The 22662-nt window shown below is 47.8% G+C and overlaps 1 protein-coding gene across 3 annotated transcripts in view; it reads right to left on the minus strand.

Moving 5' to 3' along the window:
* Positions 1-14728, minus strand: part of GYG1 (glycogenin 1) — a gene marked incomplete at both ends in the record, with an annotated part of 37277 nt that extends 22549 nt beyond the window's left edge. The window contains 3 exons of one of the 3 annotated variants that reach the window (XM_080695923.1): positions 12055-12205; positions 12465-12639; positions 14598-14728. In XM_080695923.1, the coding sequence (XP_080552049.1) occupies positions 12055-12205; positions 12465-12639; positions 14598-14602 (331 nt within the window). Of the gene's footprint in view, positions 1-12042; positions 12206-12464; positions 12640-14597 lie in introns of those variants that run through there. The other 2 variants (XM_080695922.1, XM_080695921.1) reach the window with 2 other exon arrangements.
* Between the last annotated feature and the right edge of the window lie 7934 nt (positions 14729-22662).

A 22662-nucleotide genomic window follows, 5' to 3' on the forward strand; every position in this document is an offset into this window, starting at 1 on the left:
GACATCCATGGCAACAACCTCACCGTGTGACTACAAGGATCTCCCTTTGGCCCCCAAAGTAGTTACCATCTAGTAGTCTGTGGCTTCTTGAATATATATATTTAAATCAGCAGACGAGAAACCCTAACTCCTTTTCCAAATACACAGTTCACTATTCCGAGGTCAGGCAAACATTTAAACATGATCATAAAGATCCATGTGTGGTGTTCACGGGAGGCTCTCTTTTTTAGAAGTCTCTATTTGATGAGAATACAATTCAAAGCAGAATACACAGCTAAGCACACATGTGTATTATGAAACAGGGATGCCGCTGAATTCCTACCACAAAAAAAAAAAAAAAAAATCCTAGGATTTGTCGAGTACGTTCTCATCAGACTTGGAGAAGCAGCTTTATTTAATCTGACACACTAAGACACTTTTAATCTCAATCATCTCAGAACCAACAAACATGATTAGCAGCCATCAGCTCAGCTGTGATCCGCTGGCGGGCGGGGCAGGGCAACCCAGGAGAGAGCAAGGGAGGGAGGGAGGGGGAGAGAGAGAGAGAGAGAGGGAGGGGAAGGGAGGGAGGGAGGGAGGGAGGGGGAGAGAGAGAAGAGAGAGAGAGAGAGAGAGAGAGAGAGAGAGAGAGAGAGAGAGAGAGAGAAGAGAGAAGAGAGAAGAGAGGAGAGAGGAGAGAGAGGAGAGAGAGAGGAGAGAGACAGAGAGGAGAGAGCAAGGGAGGGAGGGGGAGAGAGAGAGAGGGAGAGAGAGAGAGGGAGAGAGAGAGAGGAGAGAGAGAGAGGAGAGAGAGGAGTGAGAGAGGAGAGAAAGAGGGAGAGAGAGACAGAGAGAGAGAGAGAGAGAGGAGAGAGAGAGGAGAGGAGAGAGAGAGAAGAGAGGAGAGAGGAGAGAGACAGAGAGAGGGGAGAGAGAGGAGTGAGAGAGGAGAGAAAGAGGGAGAGAGAGAGACAGAGAGAGGAGAGAGAGAGAGGAGAGAGAGGGAGAGAGAGAGAGAGAGAGAGAGAGAGAGAGAGAGAGAGAGAGAGAGAGAGAGAAGCAAGGGGCCCACGACACCTGTTTTGCAAACCAAAGCAAGCAAGAGGCTCAGGCTGCCCAGCGGCTGGAAGTAAGTTTGCAACAACTCGGTATGTTCCGATCTTCTGAACAGGGTCATGATCCTGGTCACCATGCACACACCAGAATAGAAACCGGGTCTATTGTTTTCTAAGACAGAAATGGAGGTGAGTGAGGCTTTGCATGTTTGTACAATGTGTTCAATGCCGCGTGATCTGTGTGCTCGCCCACGGGTGGTTGGCAGCCAGCTCTCATGCTGTGGGTAGCACTTGGTATCGGTCAACTCTGGTTTAAACACAGCCGCACTCTCTCTCTGCAAACCCCCACAACTGAGCTCCTCAAAGTCTGTGGCCCCATATTCCAGCCGCGGAGGCCTCACCTGGGGGCTTGCAAGAATTGCGGGACGGTGAGCCCCACCCTGGACCTGGAGAATCAAGATCCATTTTAATTGCCAAGTGATTTGTTTCCATATAAAAATTTGAAAAGTACTGGTCTAGGTAAGAGACTTTTAGACAAATGGCGCTGCTTTTTTAATTTTTTACCTCAGAAGCCGCAACTCTTAAAATTGTCATTTTTTTTTAAAGAAAATGTCAAAAAGTTGACAGGTCTGATAGAGGAATAATATCTATAAAGAAGACCCAGACAGATTCAAGCTCTCGGATGGTTCCCCAGCCAGTAGGAACAGAGGCGCAGATGCCAAGAAAATAAAGTATGTTTTAGACAATACCCAAACTAGGGACAAATGCTGAAATAAACCCAAGATTCACTCTTTAAAACTGACTTCCTGCAATACACCTGGATCATGACTGCCTACAGGGAGTATGGCAAGGATTATAAAATTACTGTTTACTAAAGGCCGGCTCTGGGATAGTCCTATGAGGTTTTCTAAGGATCAGTGGATTTTATGAAAATCCAGGCACTCAGCCTCAGCGTCGCTGTATCCCACCGGTCTCAACTCATGTAAGCCAAAAGATTTACCACTTTATGTTACAGCTTTTGGGTTTGGTATTTTTTAATAAATTTTTTACTACAATTTATTTATTATAAATTACAATTTATTTTACTACTTTATGCTATAGCTTTTGGGTTTGATTTTTTTAATAAAAATATACTTTTTTGGTACTAGGTTGGAGTCAGGGGCATTTTACCTCTGAGCTACACCCTCAGCCACCCCCCTTTTTTTGGTGATACTGGAGTTTCTGGAAACCCTTCTCCCTCCAGGCTACACTCCCAGACCTATTTTTATATTTTTATTTGGGCACAGGGTCTCTTAAGCCAGCGAGGCTGGCTTCGAACCTGCACGATCCTCCTGTCTCCGCCTCCCAAGCGCGGGGATTACAAGCGTGCGCCACCACGCCTGGCTCCTCAGCCCTTTTTATTATTTATTTTGAAACGGGGTCTTTTTTAAGTTGCTGAGGCTGGCTTTGAATCTCCAATCCTCTTGTCTGAGTCTCCCAAACCACTGGGATTAAAGGCGTGTGCTACTTTGTCCAGCTTTTTTTTTTTTTTTTGGAGCTTTTTAATAATCAGCTTATTGTTATATAAATGTAAGGAAACATTAATTCTTGGCTTGAATTTCACTTTCTTAGTCTCAACCAGGTCTAGATTCTCTTAGGGCTCTGAATTTATAACCCCGTTACATAATTGTATAATTAGCTATTCAGTGTCTGTAAGGTCTCAAAGACCATAATCTTTAGAGAGGCGGGGATAAAGATCTGTATCATTGACATCTATCCCTAACCCTTCAATCCAGCATCTTCCTAAAATGAATTTTTAAAAAATATTGAGTAAACAGACTTACTATAGAAATGGAGCCGAAAGGAATACTTCCAAGAACACATCCAGATCCCATAAAACACGGCGATACTGTCAACAGTGCTGCTGATTTCAAATGACCGAGTATTTTTAGGCATCGTGGGTCAGAGGCGAGGAACAGTAGCTGGAGAGATAAAAGACTGGCGCCTCTGTCTCTTCATCTGTAAAATGAGGACTGTGCCAGCTGCTAGGGCTACGCAGACATGTGCATTTCAAGTAAGGGGTCCACGGTAAGCCCAGGGGAATGGGGATCTTCTTCCATTCTGTGCCACCCCAGCATATAATCTAAAGAATGCCGCAGTGTGGGATGATCAGGAAAGAAAGGAAAAACCCCACACACATCCATAACCCAGACTCCAAAAAAAAGGTGGGTTCCCAGTCCTAGCTACCTAGCCCTCGGTAAATATTTGCTAAATGAATGAACGTGTGAAAGCAAACCTCACAGGACTGTTGAGAAATAAACGAGGACATAAAAATAATTAGCATCAGATCGGCACACACACGCAAGGCCAGTCTCTGCCTTCCTCTCTGCTTCTCACGGGGTTCGTGATCTCGGCTAGAGACAGACAAATAGCTAAGGTACAAAAAAGACTCGTGGGAACAATGAGGCAAAAATAGCCCTTGCAAAAATACTTACTGGTGCTCCTTGATTTTGCCGCTGCATCTTACGGCTTTTGACTTTCATCTTTACTTAAGTAAGTAAAGATCGCCATAACATTTTGTTATCGCTATCAATGAAAGGATGCAGAGATAAGAGACTAGTTTCCCAAGCAGCTGATAAAATACTCTAAAGGCAAGAGCAGCCAGCGCTCGGGCAGCTGGGGAAAGCCAACCACGAGAATTTATCTGTCAAACAGAACTTGTCCTGTCAAGGCACCAGCCGAAGTGCATCCGGATCTTGGAGCTTGTGTGGCTTAGACAAGACAAGTGTTATCTTGAAGTACCCCAGTCCTTCACTCCTCTTATGGGGACGTCCAAGGAGAAGCCCAATTAACTACAAAGATCAGAGAAGGTGGCTCTGGGTCAGTTTTCCACCTTAGTAGATTTTATTTATTATTTATTTATTTTTTATGTACTTTGGGTGGAACCCAGGGGCTTTTCTACCTCCGAGCTATACTCCCAGACCTATTTTTAATACTTTATTTGGAAACAGGGTTTCACCAAGTTGCTGAGAACCTCACTAAGTAGCTGAGGCTGGCTTTGAACCTGCGCGATCCTCCTGTCTCAGCCTCCCAAGTGCTGGGATTACAAGCGTGTGTGCCACCACGCCCAGCCACCCTAGTAAAATAGAATTAAGAATCAAATCCATCTCTCTCTCTCTCTATCTATCTATCTATCTCTATCTCTATCTCTTTTTCTTTCTTTTCTCTGTGGTACAGATCTTCAACCCAGGGGGATTCTACCTCTCAGCTATATCCCAGCACTTGTTTTATTTATTTTTATTTTTTTAATTTTTGGTGGTACTGGGGTTCCTGGAAGCCCTTCTACCTCTGGGCTACACTCCCAGATCTATTTTTATATTTTTATTTGGAAACAGGGTCTCTTAAGCCAGCGTGGCTGGCTTCGAACCTGTGTGATCCTCCTGTCTCCGCCTCCCAAGCGCAGAGATTACAGCCTGCACCACCACTGCCGGCCTACTTGTTTTATTTTATAATAGGTCTTCTAGCTGGGTGTGGTGGCGCATGCTTGTAATCCCAGAGCTTGGGAGCGGACAGCCTCAGCTACTTAGTGAGGCCCTCTGCAACTTAGTGAGACCTGGTTTCAAAATAAAGAATAAAAAATAGGGCAGTGGGTATAGCTTGGAGGTCAAATGCCCCTGGGTTCCATCCCCAGACCTGGAAAAAAAAATTAAAACAGGTCGTCACTAAATGACTATGTGCTGGCCTCAAACTTGCAATCCTCCTGTCTCAGCCTCCCAAATGCTGGGATAACAAGTACGCGCCACCATGCCTGGTTCTGTTAAATATCATTTTAAAAGCATTTGCATACTCTATTTAAGGGTATCAGTAGCCACTCAGAGCATGCAAATCAAAGCAGATCTTGGATTCTGCTGTCAATAAAGCCAAACCTAATATCACGACACCAATTTATTTCCTATTTTTCTTTATTCTAAAAATTCAAAAGTTTAGGGTATTTAGAATAAAGTAATTATAGCAAATGCCGCGATTTTTTTCCCTAAAGGTACTCTAAATTAGGTTTTTTAAACTAACACATACGGACATAATTTAGTAGAGAGCAATTTTCAAGCGCTAAACTCTTGTCTTCAACTGCACCCTTAATTTAGGATATTTCCAAGTCATAGAGGAAAAGAAGACAGAGCTCACTGTGCTCTCAGAAAAAAAGAAACAGAAAACATCGGTTTGGGGATGTAGCTCAGAGGTAGACTCACACATACACACACACAAACACACACACACAGTCACCTGTCACCTGTACTGACTCTATTTCACCCAGTATGCGAAGAAGACATAACTGAAGGCTAGGACTGAGATATCACCCCCTCTCCTTCCCCTCTTACTGGTAACACATCCTGAACCTCATCTCAAGTCACATCCGACAGCAGCAGCTAGCACGTATCTATTTCACAAAGGCCATTGTTCAACCTTTCAGGAAACATAACTTCAGTGCTGAAGGAAGTACCAAGACGATGGGCAGGTGGCTGATGATGGCTGAGTTAGGGATGCAGTTCCTAGTTCTGAACTGTCACAGGCGGGCACCGGGGAAGGGAAGCGCGGTGAGGGTCCGTGGCACGGTTTGCCCTATTAGGGTTACTCTCTTGGCCAGAGGCAGGAGTGAGACGCTGTGTTGAGTAGCCAAATGACAGCCACATTCCTTCACATTAGGAGGGCTTCCACGGCAGCTGCAGGGCCTCTGTCAGCAGCAGCAGCAGCCTGTGTGGCTTGTCAGTGGACACCAGGCCACAGCGGATTTTTTTTTTTTTTTGAACATGGGCAAGAGCTTAAGAAGCACTCGCAAGATATTATTCAGACAGACAGTCATCTGCAAAACTGGTCTTCTGTAGTACCAATCTATACATGCAGGGATTTAAGCTCCTGCTAATAAATCTGATGGGGTGGAGGTGGGAGAGGAAGCCTGTAGATATTATTAGAATGTATATAATGGAGAAAACAACATTAGAAAATGTCTTAGTTAGTGCCTGTGGCATGGCACCTAAACAAATTGTTTTTGTTTTTATGGTACTGCGGATTGAACTCGGCGGCATTCTACCTCTGAGCTATACCTTCAGCTCTGTTTTATTTTATGTTTATTTTTTATTTTTATTTTTAATTTTTTGTGGTACTAGGGATCGAACCCAGGGGTATTCTACCTCTGAGCTATACCTCCAGCTCTACTTTATTTTATGTTTATTTTTTATTTTTTTGTGGTACTAGGGATTGAACCCAGGGGCATCCTACCTCTGAGCTATACCTCCAGCTCCATTTTATTTTGTTTATTTTTATTTTTTATTTATTTATTTTTTGTGGTACTGGAGATTGAACCCAGGGGCGTTCTACCTCCAAATTACACCCTCAGCCCTATTTTTTATTCTTTATTTTGAGACAGGGTCTCACTAAGTTGCAGAGGGCCTCACTAAGTAGCTGAGGCTGGCCCTGAACCTGCAATCCTCCAGTCTCAGCCTCCCAAGTACTGGAATTACAAGCGTGTGCCACCATGCCCAGCTTTATTTTATTTTATTTTGAAACAGGGTCTTGCTAAGTTGCTGGTCTCAAATTTGTGATCCTCCTGTCTCAGCTTTACCCAGTTTACATGTGTATTTTTATTTTTATTTTTTATTTTTTATTTTGGTGGTACTGGGGTTCCTGGAAGCCCTTCTACCTCCAGGCAACACTCCCAGACCTATTTTACATATTTTTATAATTTGGAAACAGGGTCTCTTAAACAGGTCTCACCCCGGCTTACATATATATTTTTATATAAAAAATATAGCCGGGCGTGGTGGCGCATGCTTGTAATCCCTGCGCTTGGGAGGCTGAGACAGGAGGATCGCACAGGTTCGAAGCCAGCCTCAGCTACTTAGTGAGGCTCTCAGCAACTTAGTGAGACCCTGTTTCCAAATAAAATATATATTAAAAAAAAAAGGTCTGGGAGTATATCCCGGAGGTAGAAAGCCTCTGGGTTTCACCCCTAGTACCACCAAAAATAAAAAATAAAAAATATAATGTACTAAAAATATAAGGTGAAACACAGACACTGTTTATAAACAAATGTGTTATGGACATCAAACGTAAGTCCTATTAAATCAGTCCTCTACTGATTGAAGCAGACGGTAACCCCCCTTCAGAGACGGCCGGCTGCTGAGACCACATGTAGTAAGCTTCCTTTGCTAAACACAGTTCATCAGCACCTACTTCAAGCGGAAACAAGCTTTTAGAGTTGTGACACTGACTCCCAATGCCAAGTTGAGAACTAACTGTAAATTCTAAACAGCTGACGTTTAGTTCTTGCCATTAAGCCTTTTCTATTAAACAGAGAAAACACAATCCTTCGCCCCAGCCGCTAGCCAGTAAATGGAGTCCCCGAGAGGACGGCGGGAGCCTGGCACCCTGCTCCTGAATAATGAAATGAGCTAGCCGGCAGAGAAGTCACAGTGGATCCCGGTTCTGGCTGAAAAAACAAAGTGCTTTCTAGTTGAGCAACTTTGCACACACTCGGGCTGCTTAAAAACAAATCCGTCAGCTCCTCCGGTGCCTGGGACCTCCTCCAGGCTCTAGGACCCAGGGGCTGGTCCGGGTTGGCGTCTATCAGTTCATTAGCTTCATCTTCTGGATGTTTTGTTGTGGCACACGGATGCTTGACATCTGAACTCATAACTCCTGCCGGGCATGGTGGAGCCTGCCTGTAATCCCAATACTTGGGAGGCTGAGGCAGGAGGACAGCAGATTGGAGGGAGACTAGCCTCAGAAACTAAACCCTTTCTTTCCCAACAATAACATGTACTAGGCTTCTAGCTCAGGAATGGGATTCCCTTTACGTGATTAAAATCACGTGTGTTTCAGGAGTTGGCAGGCCATAGGTCTATTTTAGAATGTGATTCACTCACCGAAGTTGAGACTACCCTGAATTTCTGGCAGGATTACTCTTACTTCCTTCAAAGTAGAGGAGAGAAGGTTAAAAAAAAAAAAAGCCACATTCTCTCTCTGGAGGGAAGGCTAATCCAGACAGTGGACTTCTGTGAGAAACACTCTGCTTTTCCTTTTATGCAAAAGTAAATGTTTCAATGTAAGCAGCAGAAATAAGGAATACATGCTCTGAACTTCAATACAAATACAGCTTTAATTCCTCATAGAAAAGGACCTAGTAGCACGTCAGTAAAGTGAAGAAATTTTATTTGTTGGCCACAGTGAACATTCAACATACTTGAGATTTTTTTTTTTTTGAAACAGGGTCTTGCTAAGTTACTGAGGTCATCCTGAACCTATGATCCTCCTGTCTCAGCCTCCCAAGTACCATGGTTAGACAGGTGTGCGTCACCATGCCCAATAAAACACATTATTATTATTAATTATTATTGTTATTATTATTATTATTTGCGGTCCTAAGGCTTGACCCCAGGGACATTTTACCTCCGAGCTACATCCCCAGCCCTATTTTTTATTCTTTATTTGAAACAGGGTCTCACTAGGTTGCAGAGGGCCTCGCTAAGTAGCTGAGGCTGGCCGCGAACTTGGATCCTCCTGTCTCAGCCTCCCAAGTGCTGGGATTACATGCGTGCGCCACCACGCCCGGCTCAAAACATTTTCTTACTTGAGCTTTCTTCAGACAAGGCTACACCTCTCGTTATCGTTAGATGTTCCATCCATTACGGCTCAGACACTCCTGTACCCCGCCTTAGCATGGAGCAGTTTCTTAACCTCAGCATTACTGAGGTCGGGGCTGGACAGTTCTTTGTTGTGGGGTCAGCCCTGCAGCATCCCTGGATTCTCCATGTCAGGGGCCCTAGCAACCACCCATCTGCACCTGAGGCAATCCAAAATGCCTCTAGACACAGCCAGACATTCCCTGGGGGTGGACTGTGGCTACTTGAAAACTACTAGCTTAAATATTGAAATGTTATCTTTAAGACATCAAAAGCTTGGTATCAGACAAATGAAACTGTTATGTGAGATTATCATTTTTAATTTTGGATAAATTGCTATAATACTAGATGTCAACCACTAAGCCAAGCATGGGAGGGAGGGATGGGGAGAGAATGGGGTGGGGATCGGGTGGGGGCTGACTGGGCGATGTGTGCATGTATGTCTACAAAAGTTTGTATCCCACTATGATGTATGAATACAGTGCACCAATAAAATAAAATAAAAATAAAATAAAATAAAAAAAAAGAAAACTACTAGCTTAGAACGTAAACCAGTGAGAGAGTGAAACGAAATGGAAACTTAAACTTCCTTATTCTTTTCAATGAGACTTTAGCCGCAGACCCCAATCCTCAGCCAAAGGACTGAACAGAATTCATTTTCTCTGAGTGGCAAGAAGAAAAACCCAATCCCAGTTTTATGTAGAATTGGAAACATTTTAAGGTTGCAAAAATCTTCACTTCCGCAATCTAATAGATGTTTAGATTTAATCTTTTAAGTTAAACAGTTTAAGACTGATATTTTAACTTTATAACTAGATAATAGGAATGATTCTTCTACCAGGACACGGGGCTGAATCTTATGTTAGCTGCGAAAAGCTGCTTCTGCCAGTCTGCAAGGTCTGTTACAGCAACATTCCCACGCATGTGTTTCTGCAGGGGGAGAGCGGGCTGCTGATGCCTGCTACTGCCGGCCGGCCTCTGGCCACCTGCCCTGCCTGCGTTCTCAGACATCTATCAGATGATGGGTCACCACGGAGAGGGCTGACCCAGAGCGGCTTTCTTCCTGTCTATAGTGGGTATTGTCTTTTTTTCAAAAGAACCAACAACAATAATTTTAAAATGAACTTTGCAGATCTGAGTACTTATTTTGTCTTTCTTTGTTGTTGTTACTGTGTGTGTGTGTGTGTGTGTGTGCGCGCGCACACACGCGTGAGCGTTATCAAGGATTTAACCCAAGGGCATTCTACCCCCAAGCTATATCCCAGCTCTATTTTTTATTTTGTTATTATTTATTTATTTATTTATTTATTTATTTATTTATTTATTTATTTATTTTTGGTGGTACTGGGGATGGAACCCTTCTACCTCCGGGCTACACTCCCAGATCTATTTTTAAATTTTTTTATTTGGAAACAGGGTCTCTTAAGCCAGCGTGGCTGGCTTCGAACCTGCGCGATCCTCCTGTCTCTGCCTCCCAAGTGCGGGGATTACAAGCATACGCCACCATGCCCGGAGTTCTATTTTTTATTTTGAAACAGGGTCTCACTAAGTTGCGAAGGGTCTCACTAAGTAGCTGAGGCTGGCTGCGAACCTGTGATCCTCCTATCCCAGCCTCTTAAATCCTGGGATTACAAGCATGTGCCACCGTGCCCAGCTGTTGTTACCTTTAAAAAGTGGCTTATTAGCCGGGCGTGGTGGCACACGCTTGTAATCCCAGCATTCAAGAGGCTGAGACCTGGAGGATCATGGTTCGCAGACAGCCTCGGCTACTTAGTGAGGCCCTCTGCAACTCAGTGAAACCCAGTTTCAAAATAAAGAATAAAAAATAGGGCAGAGGGTGTAGCTCGGAGGTCAAATGCCCCTGGGTTCCATCCTCAGACCCACACAAAATAAATAAATAAATAAATAAATAAATAAATAAATAAATAAAACTAAAAGTGGCTTATTGTTTGAGAGTTTGGCTAAAAATGGAAGCGAACCTACTTGTTTCATTTGCTTAAGATTCCCCAATGGGCGGAGCGTGGTGGTGCACGCTTATAATCCCAGTACTTGGGAGGCTGAGACAGGAGGATCCGGGGTTCACAGACAACCTCAGCTACTTAGTGAGGCCCTTTGCAACTCAGTGAGACTCTGTTTCAAAATAAAGAATAAAAAATAGGGCTGAGCATAGCTCAGAGGTAGAATGCTTCTGGGTTCCAACCCCAGTACTTTGCCAAAAAAAAAAAAAAAAAAAAAAAGATTCCCCAATGGAAGAACACTGCCTGGCATGATCTAGGCACTGGATTCAAGCCTCAGCATGACAAAAGGAAGGAAGGAAGAAAGGAAAGAAAGGAGGGAGGGAGGGAAGGGAGGGAGGGAGGGAGGAAGGAAGGAAGGAAGGAAGGAAGGGAGGGAAAAAAGTTCTCCAAAGGAAGTGTGGCCCTATATCACAGAGTCCGCTGTGTACATAGAGCTACCGAGACACATTAGAGAAAATGCTTACTACCTCGTCATCTACTCTCTGGCCTCTCGGATGCCCCTGGATTGCACACAGGGCCTGGCAGAAAACGAGACTTTGGAAGCAAAGTTTATTTACATAAACATTCTGCCTTCGTTTGTAAGGCCTCCCAAAAGGAAGACAGCCAAACTATCAGGTTTAGTCCACAAGTTTCCATGGAGACAATGCCTGGCTCTTGTGTCGGCGATGGCTGTGAAGAATCTGGAACTAAAGTTTATTCAGGTTTAAAGACAGTAGTTTTTGTTGTTGTTTTGCCTTTGTTTATTTGTTTGTAGTGCTGGCGATCATACGCGGGACCTTGAACATGCTAGGCTAGCACTCTACCACTGAGCTATATCCTTTCGTCCTAAAGATACGAGTTTATATTTCCCAAATAGTCTTCTTATTTTGGAATAATCGTCGTACATTTATCATACTCTAATTTACATATAGGAAGGCCAATTAAAAGAAAGCCTGTACTACTACCTCTGGGCTATACTCCCAGATCCATTTTATATTTATATTTTATTTGGAAACAGGGTCTCACTGAGTTGCTGAGAGCCTCACTTAGTAGCTGAGGCTGACTTCGAACCTGCGCGATCCTCCTGTCTCTGCCTCCCAAGCGTGGGGATTACAAGCGTGCGCTACCACGCCCGGCAGCTTTCGGTTATATTTACATATCTATAGGGGAAAAAAAGACACACACACACACACACACACACAATCAGCCAGCATTTCCGAAAAGGGCATAACTTAAAAATGCTTGCTACATCTCACGTATCTTCCAGGCACAAGGAAGCAGAACCATCACGCCTCTGAGAAGAATAACCCTAGAAGATACTAACAGATGACAGGAATGAAGCAAGCCCTTACATACCGTCAAAACTACCTTGCTCAGAAGCAAGGTGTAACAGCTGGTTATACGTTTCCACAGAGGGCTGATAGACAAAGACTCCGGAATTGAAGCAGTCAGGCCACCCTGGGTCCGGTGCGGCTGATAATTCTTCTCTCTCGAAAAGATCATCAATGTTTGCTAAGACCTGTTTAAAAGGGAGAGAGGCATTACAGAAATGTTTTGCTGTAGCATACCTTTCTTAAGTTCTTCCTATCTTTCCCAGCACCAAAGATGATAACAACTGTAAAGTAGCCTGGGACCTATCTCCTCCAGCACTTAACATGTTTTGTGACAGAGGGGCGGGCTTTATCTGAACTTAACTGTCAATCTTGACAACATTCCTCGAATACCTAACAGGTCCCTACTGCCATGCAAGTCTCTTCAGCCTTCGGGGCCTCACTCACCAGAGTATCTGCGTCCATAAACACACATTTTGAATACTGTGTGAGGGACCAGCAGTGAAGTTTTGTTAGCGTGACGCCCAGCTCAGGCCTCTTCATTAAGGTCAGATGAGCAGAATCGCCACTATCCAGGACATCTACCATGAGAACTTCATCGAAGATTATCTCTAAAACTTTTCTGCCAAAATAAATTCCAGAGAACAGCACTTACAATCGTTTCACCAGTGACTGTTAGAATGTAAGATGGTCGATTACGGTATACCTGCTTAAATCGGTCCCAATTTTACCTCAGGGAAATGATGATATTCACATGAAGTTATCTTCACTAAAGCAATAAGAACTGATTACGGTGAAGATGAAATATTCATCTTAAAATATTATTATAAGATGGGTGCAGTGGTACACTCCTGGAATCCCAGTACTTGGGAGGCTGAGACAAGAGAATCACAAGTTCGAGGCCAGTCTCAGGAACTTAATGAGACCCTCAACAACTTAGCAAAACCCTGTCTCAAAATAAAAAAATAAAACAGGAACTGGTGGTCTAGCTCAGAGGTAGATTGCCTGTCCCTGGGTTCAATCCCCGGTACCACAATTGCCCTCTAAAAAACCTACACTGTTATAGAAGTTTTCGATTTTTTATTGAAGAACTGAATGAAAAGTTATGAAAATAAGCAAGTTATGAAAATACTTTCTAAAAATGTGACTGACACTTGGTAGGAGTCTATCACTGTAACCGCCTGTATTTTGAAAATAATATGATTCTTGCTGGCTGCTGCATATTTTCATAAATGATGCTGAGCAGTGTGAATACTACATGTGCAACGAAGCCTATAATCAATCAATTTTGCTAAACCAATGGCCTGAGAACTGCCTGGAGCTTGTGCCTCAAAAGAACTTAAAGGGCTCAGCTATTAGGGTGCCATTTTTTAAAAAAATCCAATATAACCAGCATTTATTCTGTGCTTAGCACTCTATTTGGCCATCAGGAGAGACTCAGTTTGGTCTGTGAAACACTCTAACCCTTCGTCATGCCCAGACTTAACTAAATCTTTATTTGTGAAAGCTCTTGAGGTGGGTTCGTGGGGCCAGACATCAAACTCAGCAGAAGGGAAAATATGATAGACACGTATCATCACTGAAAGCTCATAACAAGGTCATAATGGAAGAAAAGAACCAAACTGATATTCTCTTCTGTCTCCAAAGCTATATACAAAGATATGTCCCGGCTGGCACAGTAGACTGGATCTTCTCAATAGGAAATGGTCCAGGGTACCATTGAACCATATTGAGTCTGTGGTGGTGATTCAAGACCAGATCTGCCTTCTTAAACACATCTCCACTAATGGACTACGCATTAGGAAACCAACTTTTTGGCATCCTTCTTAGTAACCTATTTAGGAATAAGGTCGTTAGTGTGGAAAAGCTATGTATGTCCATATAATGCCTACGTTTCAGAAACACTTGGCTTACGCCCACAATTTTTTTTTTAAAGGGCGTTTTCCATTTCTAAGAGGGCTGGAAGGCTTCAAAAATAAACACAACACAAGCTGCCAGTGTGCCCAGGTATTTTTAAAGTTAGTATTAGGAACCAGGTAGTTTACTCAGGTACCTCAAAATTTAATTTCCACAAATCCAAGTTGAACTAATCCAATCAACAAGCAACTTGTGCCCCTGCAGTACTTCCTCTAGTGAAACCCTTAGTTCAGAGTCCTTTGGTAAAGATTCCAGTGTGTTATGTTATAAAGATCTTTAAAATGTGAAGGGGCAATAGAGAAAACCGTTACTTTTTGTTCAAACAGCATCTCTGGGTTTCCCTGGTTTGGAACAGGAAACAACTGTAGCCCCTGCTACATTTCAGAAAGAGTACAGGCAACTGTAACTACATAAAGGTGGATTTAAAAAAAGAATGCCCAGCCCAGAAGCTCTCAGATCATCCAGAGAAGACATGGTGCAGGGAGGGGCCTTCTCTGCTTCAGGCCCAGGAATCTTTCACTCAGCAAGTCTTATCTTTCCCTCTCCGGTATTCAACTCCTGAAAAGAGTGAGGTCTTAATTTCCATTGATGCCAGAAATAGGGGAAGAGGATTTCAGAGCCCCAAGTATGGACAGATGGGAGGGTAGGCAGCAAGGTCCTCACCTCATGGAGTCTGAGACCTGCGGGGTAACGAGCACCACCAGCCGCCGGGTGGTCCGGTGCTGTTTCAGAGACGAGCCCAGGACCAGGGCACCTTTGGCATATGCATCGTTCGTGGTCAGCGTCACAAAGGCCTGATCTTAACGCGAAGAAAACAAAACAGAACATATGCTCGTTACAGTGTCTTGCCTACAAAACGCCCTTCTCCCAGGACCAGGTTCTAGATTAGCCTTATCAACTCAGCGAGACCCGAGGACACGTTTCCAACAATAATTTAGCAATATCAGCTGTTCAGTGATTTCTTATTTCTTAATCGAGGTCCACTTGGTTTCTTAGGAAAGCGATAGCCATTAGGAGGAGAAAACTCGGGTAGTGGTTTCAGGGGTGATTTAGCAGAAATGTCTGTGGACCTTTGAGAGGATGACTGAGCTAAATCCACCCCTGCCAAATTCTCAGACCAATCAGGAAATGAGCTGTAGGCAATTAACAGGTGGGGATGAGGAGATTCGGGGCACTTTCCTTTTTCCTACAAGGTCACTTGGACAGAACCTTCAACCAAACCCAGATCTAACAGTCAACCTCACCTGCAACAGTTAGAGAACAGGGACCACATTCTTGGTTCTGGCACATGTTTATGATTTAAAAGCTTCAGGCTTTTATTACTTATTCTGCCCTCAACCTGGAGCACAAGCCCTTCTCCCCATCCCACCACCCATGAAGAGCCACTTGGAATCTCTGCTCAAATAGCAGAGAGACCTTCCCTCCTCAATGCAGCTATCTAGGAACCAACTGTGAAATGGACCACAAACCCTAGCAATTACTTCCCAAGCTTTAGAGAAACAAGCAATGCCCCCTTACACCACCCTCTCCATCTCCCAACACAGACAGGCAGATACACCAGGGTGCAACAATCTCTTGTAAGAACAGAAGCAGACACATGGGTATTCCTCCTCCTCAACAATCCTCACCCTCCTGGCCATTTGGATTTTTCCAGTCTTTTCCTGGGACAATTCTGGGCTCTATCCCCCAGGAGGATTTTGACATTGGCAGGTTGGTAGGTATCCAAATGCATAGGGCTCTTAGGACCCAACTCTGGCTGGGGTCACTCGGGGGCACTGTTGCCCAACCAGGGCTAACGTTAGGACACTGTCATGAAGTCACCCTCTTTGGGTCTTGGGTTTCTTCATTCTCTCTCTCGTCCGTTTTCCAACTTGGGGGACGGACATAGTGGAAATTCTATTGAGAAAGGAGAGGAAGTTGTGGGCTGTCCAGCACACCCCCGAATTCCCAGGGCCCTGACCCCAGTGTCATCTTCACACTCGCTGTGGGGTCCTCTTTCAGGACACACTGCTACTAAGTTGTAGAAAGACTGCCCCCCCCCAAAAAAAAAAACACGTCAGTCACACTTAAAGAAAGCTCTAAACAGTGACACCTGTCACTTGACATGCCCAGGAATCTGCCAGGACCTCTTTCTATTATCTTCACGACCCATCAGAGGCAGTAACATTTCAAAGTGGTTCTACACCAGAGATAATTTCGTCTGAGTCTCAGGAATGATGTTTCAACCTCCTCCTCCCGTGCAACAAAAAAAAAAAAAAAAAAAAAAAAAAAAAAAAAAAAAAATCCAGATTCCAGGAGAAAAACGTACTTCGCAGGGGATTCGAGGATTTCAGGAAACAAGGACACGAATGATTCCCAAGATTAAAGACAGGGCACCGCAAAATCCTCAGGAACCACGGGCTAAATCGACAGCCCTAGCAAACGTTTACTCTCAATGACCGGAATGACAGCTGGGGAGGAGTTTAACCTCCCGAGGAGCCACTGGGGTTCCACCTGCGATCTTGCTCCGGTCCAATCGCTCCAATAATGGCCCCAGCGACTGGCTCCCACGACACGGAGAGGCCCCTGCCCCGGAGCTCCCCGCTCCCGGGGGACTCGCCCTGCGGCCCAGCGTCTTGCAACAAGTGGGGCCGAGGCCCGCCCCCGGGGACGCCAGCCCGGCTCCCTGCAACCCGGCCCCAGAGGCCTAAAAATAGGCTCAGCGCCTGGGCCAGGGCGCAGCGGGCGGCGCAGCCGCGGGGCCCCGGCGGCCGGGCGCCCTTGCCGGGGTCGGGGCCGGGGATCGCGCCGCGCCCGGGTGGGGAGCCGCCGGCCCCCGCCCCCATCGCGGCTGCGGGCCCGGGAGACGGAAGCGGGGGCCCGGGGCCGGGCTGGCGGAGGCCGGCGCTGCAGGCTGCTCCCCGCCCCTTGCGGCCGCCCGGCCCGCGGGGACCCCGGGCGCAGCGCCCCGAGCCCCCGCCCGCGGCGCGTACCTGTCATGGTGCGGTGCACGGGCGGCGGGCGCGGGAGCGGAGCCGAGCTGGCCGGCGGGGAGGCGCGGCGGGAGCCGAGCGTCCGCCCCGAGCGCTCTTATAGCGGCCGTCACGTGGCCTGGCTGCAGCCCGGCTCCTCCCAGGCAGCTCCCCGGGTCCGGCTCCCCAGGGCCACCTGCCCGGGGACGCGCGCCTCCCGCCCCACCTGGGCCTCCACCCGGCAGGGGACGGAGGGAGCAGAGGGTGACGTTCATTTCTCCAACGTGCGCTTAATCCTAGGCCTTTGGGAGGCTGAGACCCCCGGAGGTTCTCAGATTCGAGGCCAGCAATTTAGCAATTTAGCGAGGCTCTCGGCAACTTGGTGAAACTCTTGTTTCAAAATAAGAAATAAGTCGGCCGTGGTGGCCCATGCTTGTAATCCTAGTAGTACTTGGGAGGCTGGGACAGGAGGAGCACAGGTTTGAGGACAGCCTCAGAAACTTGTGAGGCCCTCCGAGACTGTTTAAAAATAAAAAGAATGAAGACCTGGGTGTGTATCTGGGGGAGAGAGGGAGAGAGAGAGAAAAAGAAGAAAAGAAGAAGAAGAAGAAGAAGAAGAAGAAGAAGAAGAAGAAGAAGAAGAAGAAGAAGAAGAAGAAGAGGAGGAAAAGAAGAAAGAAAAAAAGAAAAGAAATAAAATAGGGCCAGAGAGTAGCTCCGAGGTAGACTGCCCCTGGGTTCAATCCCCAGCACCCACCCACCCTCCGTACACAATACAATTAATAACTAACGCCCTCCAGATCATTCTAGTAATCAATACTTCCTTTAAACAGCTTAAATGAAACATAAACTTTAATTTCACTTTTTTTTTTTTCACCTAGACTTTCAAATCAACCTCTGGAGTCATTCCTTGGTGTGCACACAATAATTCTGTGGCATTCGCCTAAACATAGAATGGGTATTTGATCATTTAGATTCTTGGAGCGGTCTGCACCTATTACGTGTTTAATTTCTTCAGTTAATCCTTATATTTACTCCATGAGAAAAAGCATGTAAAGTGTGTAGGTGTTACATGTTCATCTGACAGGTCAGGAAACGAGGGAGAGCAAAGTCCAAGCACCATTCTGTGTGACCATAAGCAGAAGAGGGAGATAGGAGCCCAGGCCCTAACAGCACCAAAGCCTCTCACTCAGAACCCCCCCACCCCACCCCTGCTGGCTGCGCTACAGCAGTTAGGGGGATGGGAACGCTAGTTGGGCAATGTTATAGTTTTGGTTATTCCGTTTCACAAATCTTGAAGCGTTCATGTGTCATTTTTCTAGGAAGTTGGGAAACAGCTCTCTGATGTGGCCACAAGTTCGCTGGTCCCCGTCTCTTCCACTCAACCCCGCTCCGCAGGATAGTTGTTTTCCCAAGGCAAAGGGCTGCTCGCATGCAGAGTGAAGACTAAGACGCGATTTGGAAGTTGATGGCATCCGCTGAAAAATAAAAAAAGAAAGCCGGGCGTGGCGGCGCACGCTTGTTGTCCCCGCGCTTGGGAGGCCGAGACAGGAGGATCGCACGGGTTCGAGGCCAGCCTCAGCTACTTAGTGAGGCTCTCAGCAACTTAGTGAGACCCTGTTTCCAAATAAAATATAAAAAAGTCTGGGAGTGAAGCCCGGAGGTAGAAAGCCTCTAGGTTCCACCCCCAGTACCACCAAAAATAAATAAATAAATAATAATAATAATACTAAAATAAAATAAAATAAGAAAGACAAGTCAACAAATGTGCAGGAATAAGTGGTTGATTTGCAAAAGTGCCTCTGCTGGCCTCAAACTCGTGATAGTTTACGGCAGTTGTTGAATTTAGGATTTTTCAATTTTGCTGCAAAAGCAATACACACTGGTTAAAAATAGGACCCAAGAGTTCTGAATTTCGAATATTTCCCAGGCTAACCATTGGCACCACAGCCTTTCACCATGCCCGGCGACAGCAGCAGCAGGAGCTTCCAGCCAGCCACAAGGCCGGAAGGGCAAACACCCAATGGTGCTGTGTTGCTAAGCTCTGACGTTGGGTACGTTAGGCGTATTAACTCTATTTTCCACTGAGGATATTTTCAATTTACACAACGTGTTTACTGGGATATAATCTTATCCTCATAGCAAATTAAGAAGCATCTGTTTTCTTTTACATTTTGTGCGTGTGTGTGTGTGTGTGTGTGTGTGTGTGTGTGTGTATGTGTTACTGGAGGTTGAACCCAGGGGCATTACACCTCTGATCTATACTCCCAGACCTATTTATTTATTTATTTATTTATTTATTTATTTATTTATTTATTTATTTATTTATTTGTGGTACTGGGGTTCCTGGAAGCCCTTCTACCTCCGGGCTACACTCCCAGACCTATTTTATATATTTATTTGGAAACAGGGTCTCTTAAACCAGCACGATCCTCCTGTCTCTGCCTCCCAAGCGCGGGGATTACAAGCATGCGCTACCACGCCCGGCCTTATTTATTTTTATTTTGCAGTACCATGGATGGGACCCAGAGACATTCTATCTCTAAGTATACCCCCAGCTCTATTTTTTATTCTTAGTTTGAAACAGGGTCTCACTGAGTTGCGAAGGGCCTCACTAAGTAGCTGAGGCTGTCAGTGAACTGCAATCCTCAGGTCTCTGCCTCCCGAATGCTGAGATTACAAATGTGTGCCACCACGCCCAGCTTAATTTTTTTATTTTAAAACAGAGTCTGGCCAAATTGCTGAAGGCCTCGCTAGGTTGCTGAGGCTGGTTTCAAACCCGTGATCCTCAGCCTCTTGTGTACTAGAACTACAGGTGTGCGCCACCACGCCCAGCATCTGAATATCGCTGTTTCTTCATGTGTGGGCCTACACCTCCTACCTCAGCATCACTTGGGGACACTTGTCAAAACACAAATCTCTGGGCCTAAGTTCAAACTTCCTGAATAATGATTTTTTTTTTTTTTTTTTTGTAAGAAGAAAATCAACATTTATTTTTTTTTTTTATTTTTTTTAATTAATTTATTTTTTAAATTGGTGCATTGTAGTCATATATCAATCACATTGGAGTACAAGACTTGAGAGGATATACAAGCACACATCATCCAATTAGCCCTCCTCCAGCCCCCGTCCCATTCCCTCCCCCTCCCTCCATCCCACACTTCTTTGGTGATTTACTTTGATACATTTGTTTATGTACCTCCTGCATTTTAAAGAGGCTCCATCCTCCAGTATTACATACCCTCTGATTGGTCACATTAGTTGCTTCACTATAGGGCCCTTTCTATAGCTCAACCTCTTCCTGTTGCCCTTTTCCTCCTAGTTATTGCTGATTAAGAGAAGCGTCTGATTTATATTTTCTGCGATATTTCTCTGTGCATGCTGCGTTGCAAGTACCAATCCCACTCTTGATGGTCCCAGTAGTGGCCTGGCTACTCAGTGGACTGATCCAGACCTCGCTGGCTCACGCAGCGGCCTTGCCTCATGGGAGGACCCAGTTCTGGTCTCGCTGGCCCCTGAACCGGTCAAACCCCTAAGCTGGCTTTGGTCCCGACATTGGAGGCCGCAGGAGTGAACTTGCCTCACGCCAGGCTCCGATGCTGGCCATTGGCCCCTGCACCGGTCTAACCCCTTGGCAGGATTCCAATCCCGGCCTCGGAGGCCCCAACACTGGTAATGCCTCACGGCAGGCTCCGATGCCGGCCTCACTGGCCCCAGCACCGGCCTAACCCCTTGACAGGCTCTTATCCTGGCCTCAGAGGCCCCAGTACCGGCCTTGCCTCACGGCAGGCTCCGATGCCGGCCTCGCTGGCCCCAGCACCGGCCTAACCCCTCGGCAGGCTCTTATCCTGGCCTCGGAGGCCCCAGTACCGGCCTTGCCTCACGGCAGGCTCTGATGCCGGCCTCGCTGGCCCCAGCACCGGCCTAACCCCTCAGCAGGCTTTTATCCTGGCCTCGAGGCCCCAGTACCGGCCTTGCCTCAAGGCAGGCTCCGATGCCGGCCTCGCTGGCCCCAGCACCGGCCTAACCCCTTGGCATGCTCTGATCCCGGCCTCGGAGGCCCCAGTACCGGCCTTGCCTCACGGCAGGCTCCGATGCCGGCCTCACTGGCCCCAGCACTGGCCTAACCCCTCGGCAGGCTCTTATCCTGGCCTCGGAGGCCCCAGTACCGGCCTTGCCTCACGGCAGGCTCCGATGCCGGCCTCGCTGGCCCCAGCACCGGCCTAACCCCTCGGCAGGCTCTTATCCTGGCCTCGGAGGCCCCAGTACCGGCCTTGCCTCACGGCAGGCTCCGATGCCGGCCTCGCTGGCCCCAGCACCGGCCTAACCCCTCGGCAAGCTCTTATCCTGGCCTCGGAGGCCCCAGTACCGGCCTTGCCTCACGGCAGGTTCCGATGCCGGCCTCACTGGCCCCAGCAGCGGCCTAACCCCTCGGCAGGCTCTGATCCCGGCCTCAGAGGCCCCAGTACCGGCCTTGCCTCAAGGCAGGCTCCGATGCCGGCCTCGCTGGCCCCAGCACCGGCCTAACCCCTCGGCAGGCTCTTGTCCTGGCCTCGGAGGCCCCAGTACCGGCCTTGCCTCACGGCAGGCTCCGATGCCGGCCTCGCTGGCCCCAGCAGCGGCCTAACCCCTCGGCAGGCTCCGATCCCGGCCTCGGAGGCCCCAGCACTGGTCATGCCTCAAGGCAGGCTCCGATGCCGGCCTCGCTGGCCCCAGCACCGGCCTAACCCCTTGGCAGGCTCTTATCCTGACCTCGGAGGCCCCAGTACTGGCCTTGCCTCACGGCAGGCTCCAATGCCGGCCTCGCTGGCCCCAGCACCGGCCTAACCCCTCGGCAGGCTCCGATCCCGGCCTCGGAGGCCCCAGCACTGGTCATGCCTCAAGGCAGGCTCCGATGCCGGCCTCGCTGGCCCCAGCACCGGCCTAACCCCTTGGCAGGCTCTTATCCTGACCTCGGAGGCCCCAGTACTGGCCTTGCCTCACGGCAGGCTCCGATGCCGGCCTCGCTGGCCCCAGCACCGGCCTAACCCCTCGGCATGCTCCGATCACGGCCTCGGAGGCCCCAGCACTGGTCATGCCTCACGGCAGGCTCCGCTGCCGGCCTCGTTGGCCCCAGCACCGGCCTAACCCCTTGGCAAGCTCTTATCCTGGCCTCGGAGGCCCCAGTACCGGCCTTGCCTCACGGCAGGCTCCGATGCCGGCCTCGCTGGCCCCAGCACCGGCCTAACCCCTCGGCAGGCTCTTATCCTGGCCTAGAGGCCCCAGTACCGGCCTTGCCTCAAGGCAGGCTCCGATGCCGGCCTCACTGGCCCCAGCACTGGCCTAACCCCTCGGCAGGCTCTTATCCTGGCCTCGGAGGCCCCAGTACCGGCCTTGCCTCACGGCAGACTCCGATGCCGGCCTCGCTGGCCCCAGCAGCGGCCTAACCCCTCGGCAGGCTCCGATCCCGGCCTCGGAGGCCCCAGTACCGGTCTTGCCTCACGGCAGGCTCCAATGCCGGCCTCGCTGGCCCCAGCACCGGCCTAACCCCTTGGCATGCTCTGATCCCGGCCTCGGAGGCCCCAGCACTGGTCATGCCTCACGGCAGGCTCCGCTGCCGGCCTCGTTGGCCCCAGCACCGGCCTAACCCCTCGGCAAGCTCTTATCCTGGCCTCGGAGGCCCCAGTACCGGCCTTGCCTCACGGCAGGCTCCGATGCCGGCCTCGCTGGCCCCAGCACCGGCCTAACCCCTCGGCAGGCTTTTATCCTGGCCTCGAGGCCCCAGTACCGGCCTTGCC

This window comes from Muscardinus avellanarius, assembly GCF_963383645.1.
Source record: "Muscardinus avellanarius genome assembly, chromosome: 5".
NCBI classification, from domain to species: domain Eukaryota; kingdom Metazoa; phylum Chordata; class Mammalia; order Rodentia; family Gliridae; genus Muscardinus; species Muscardinus avellanarius.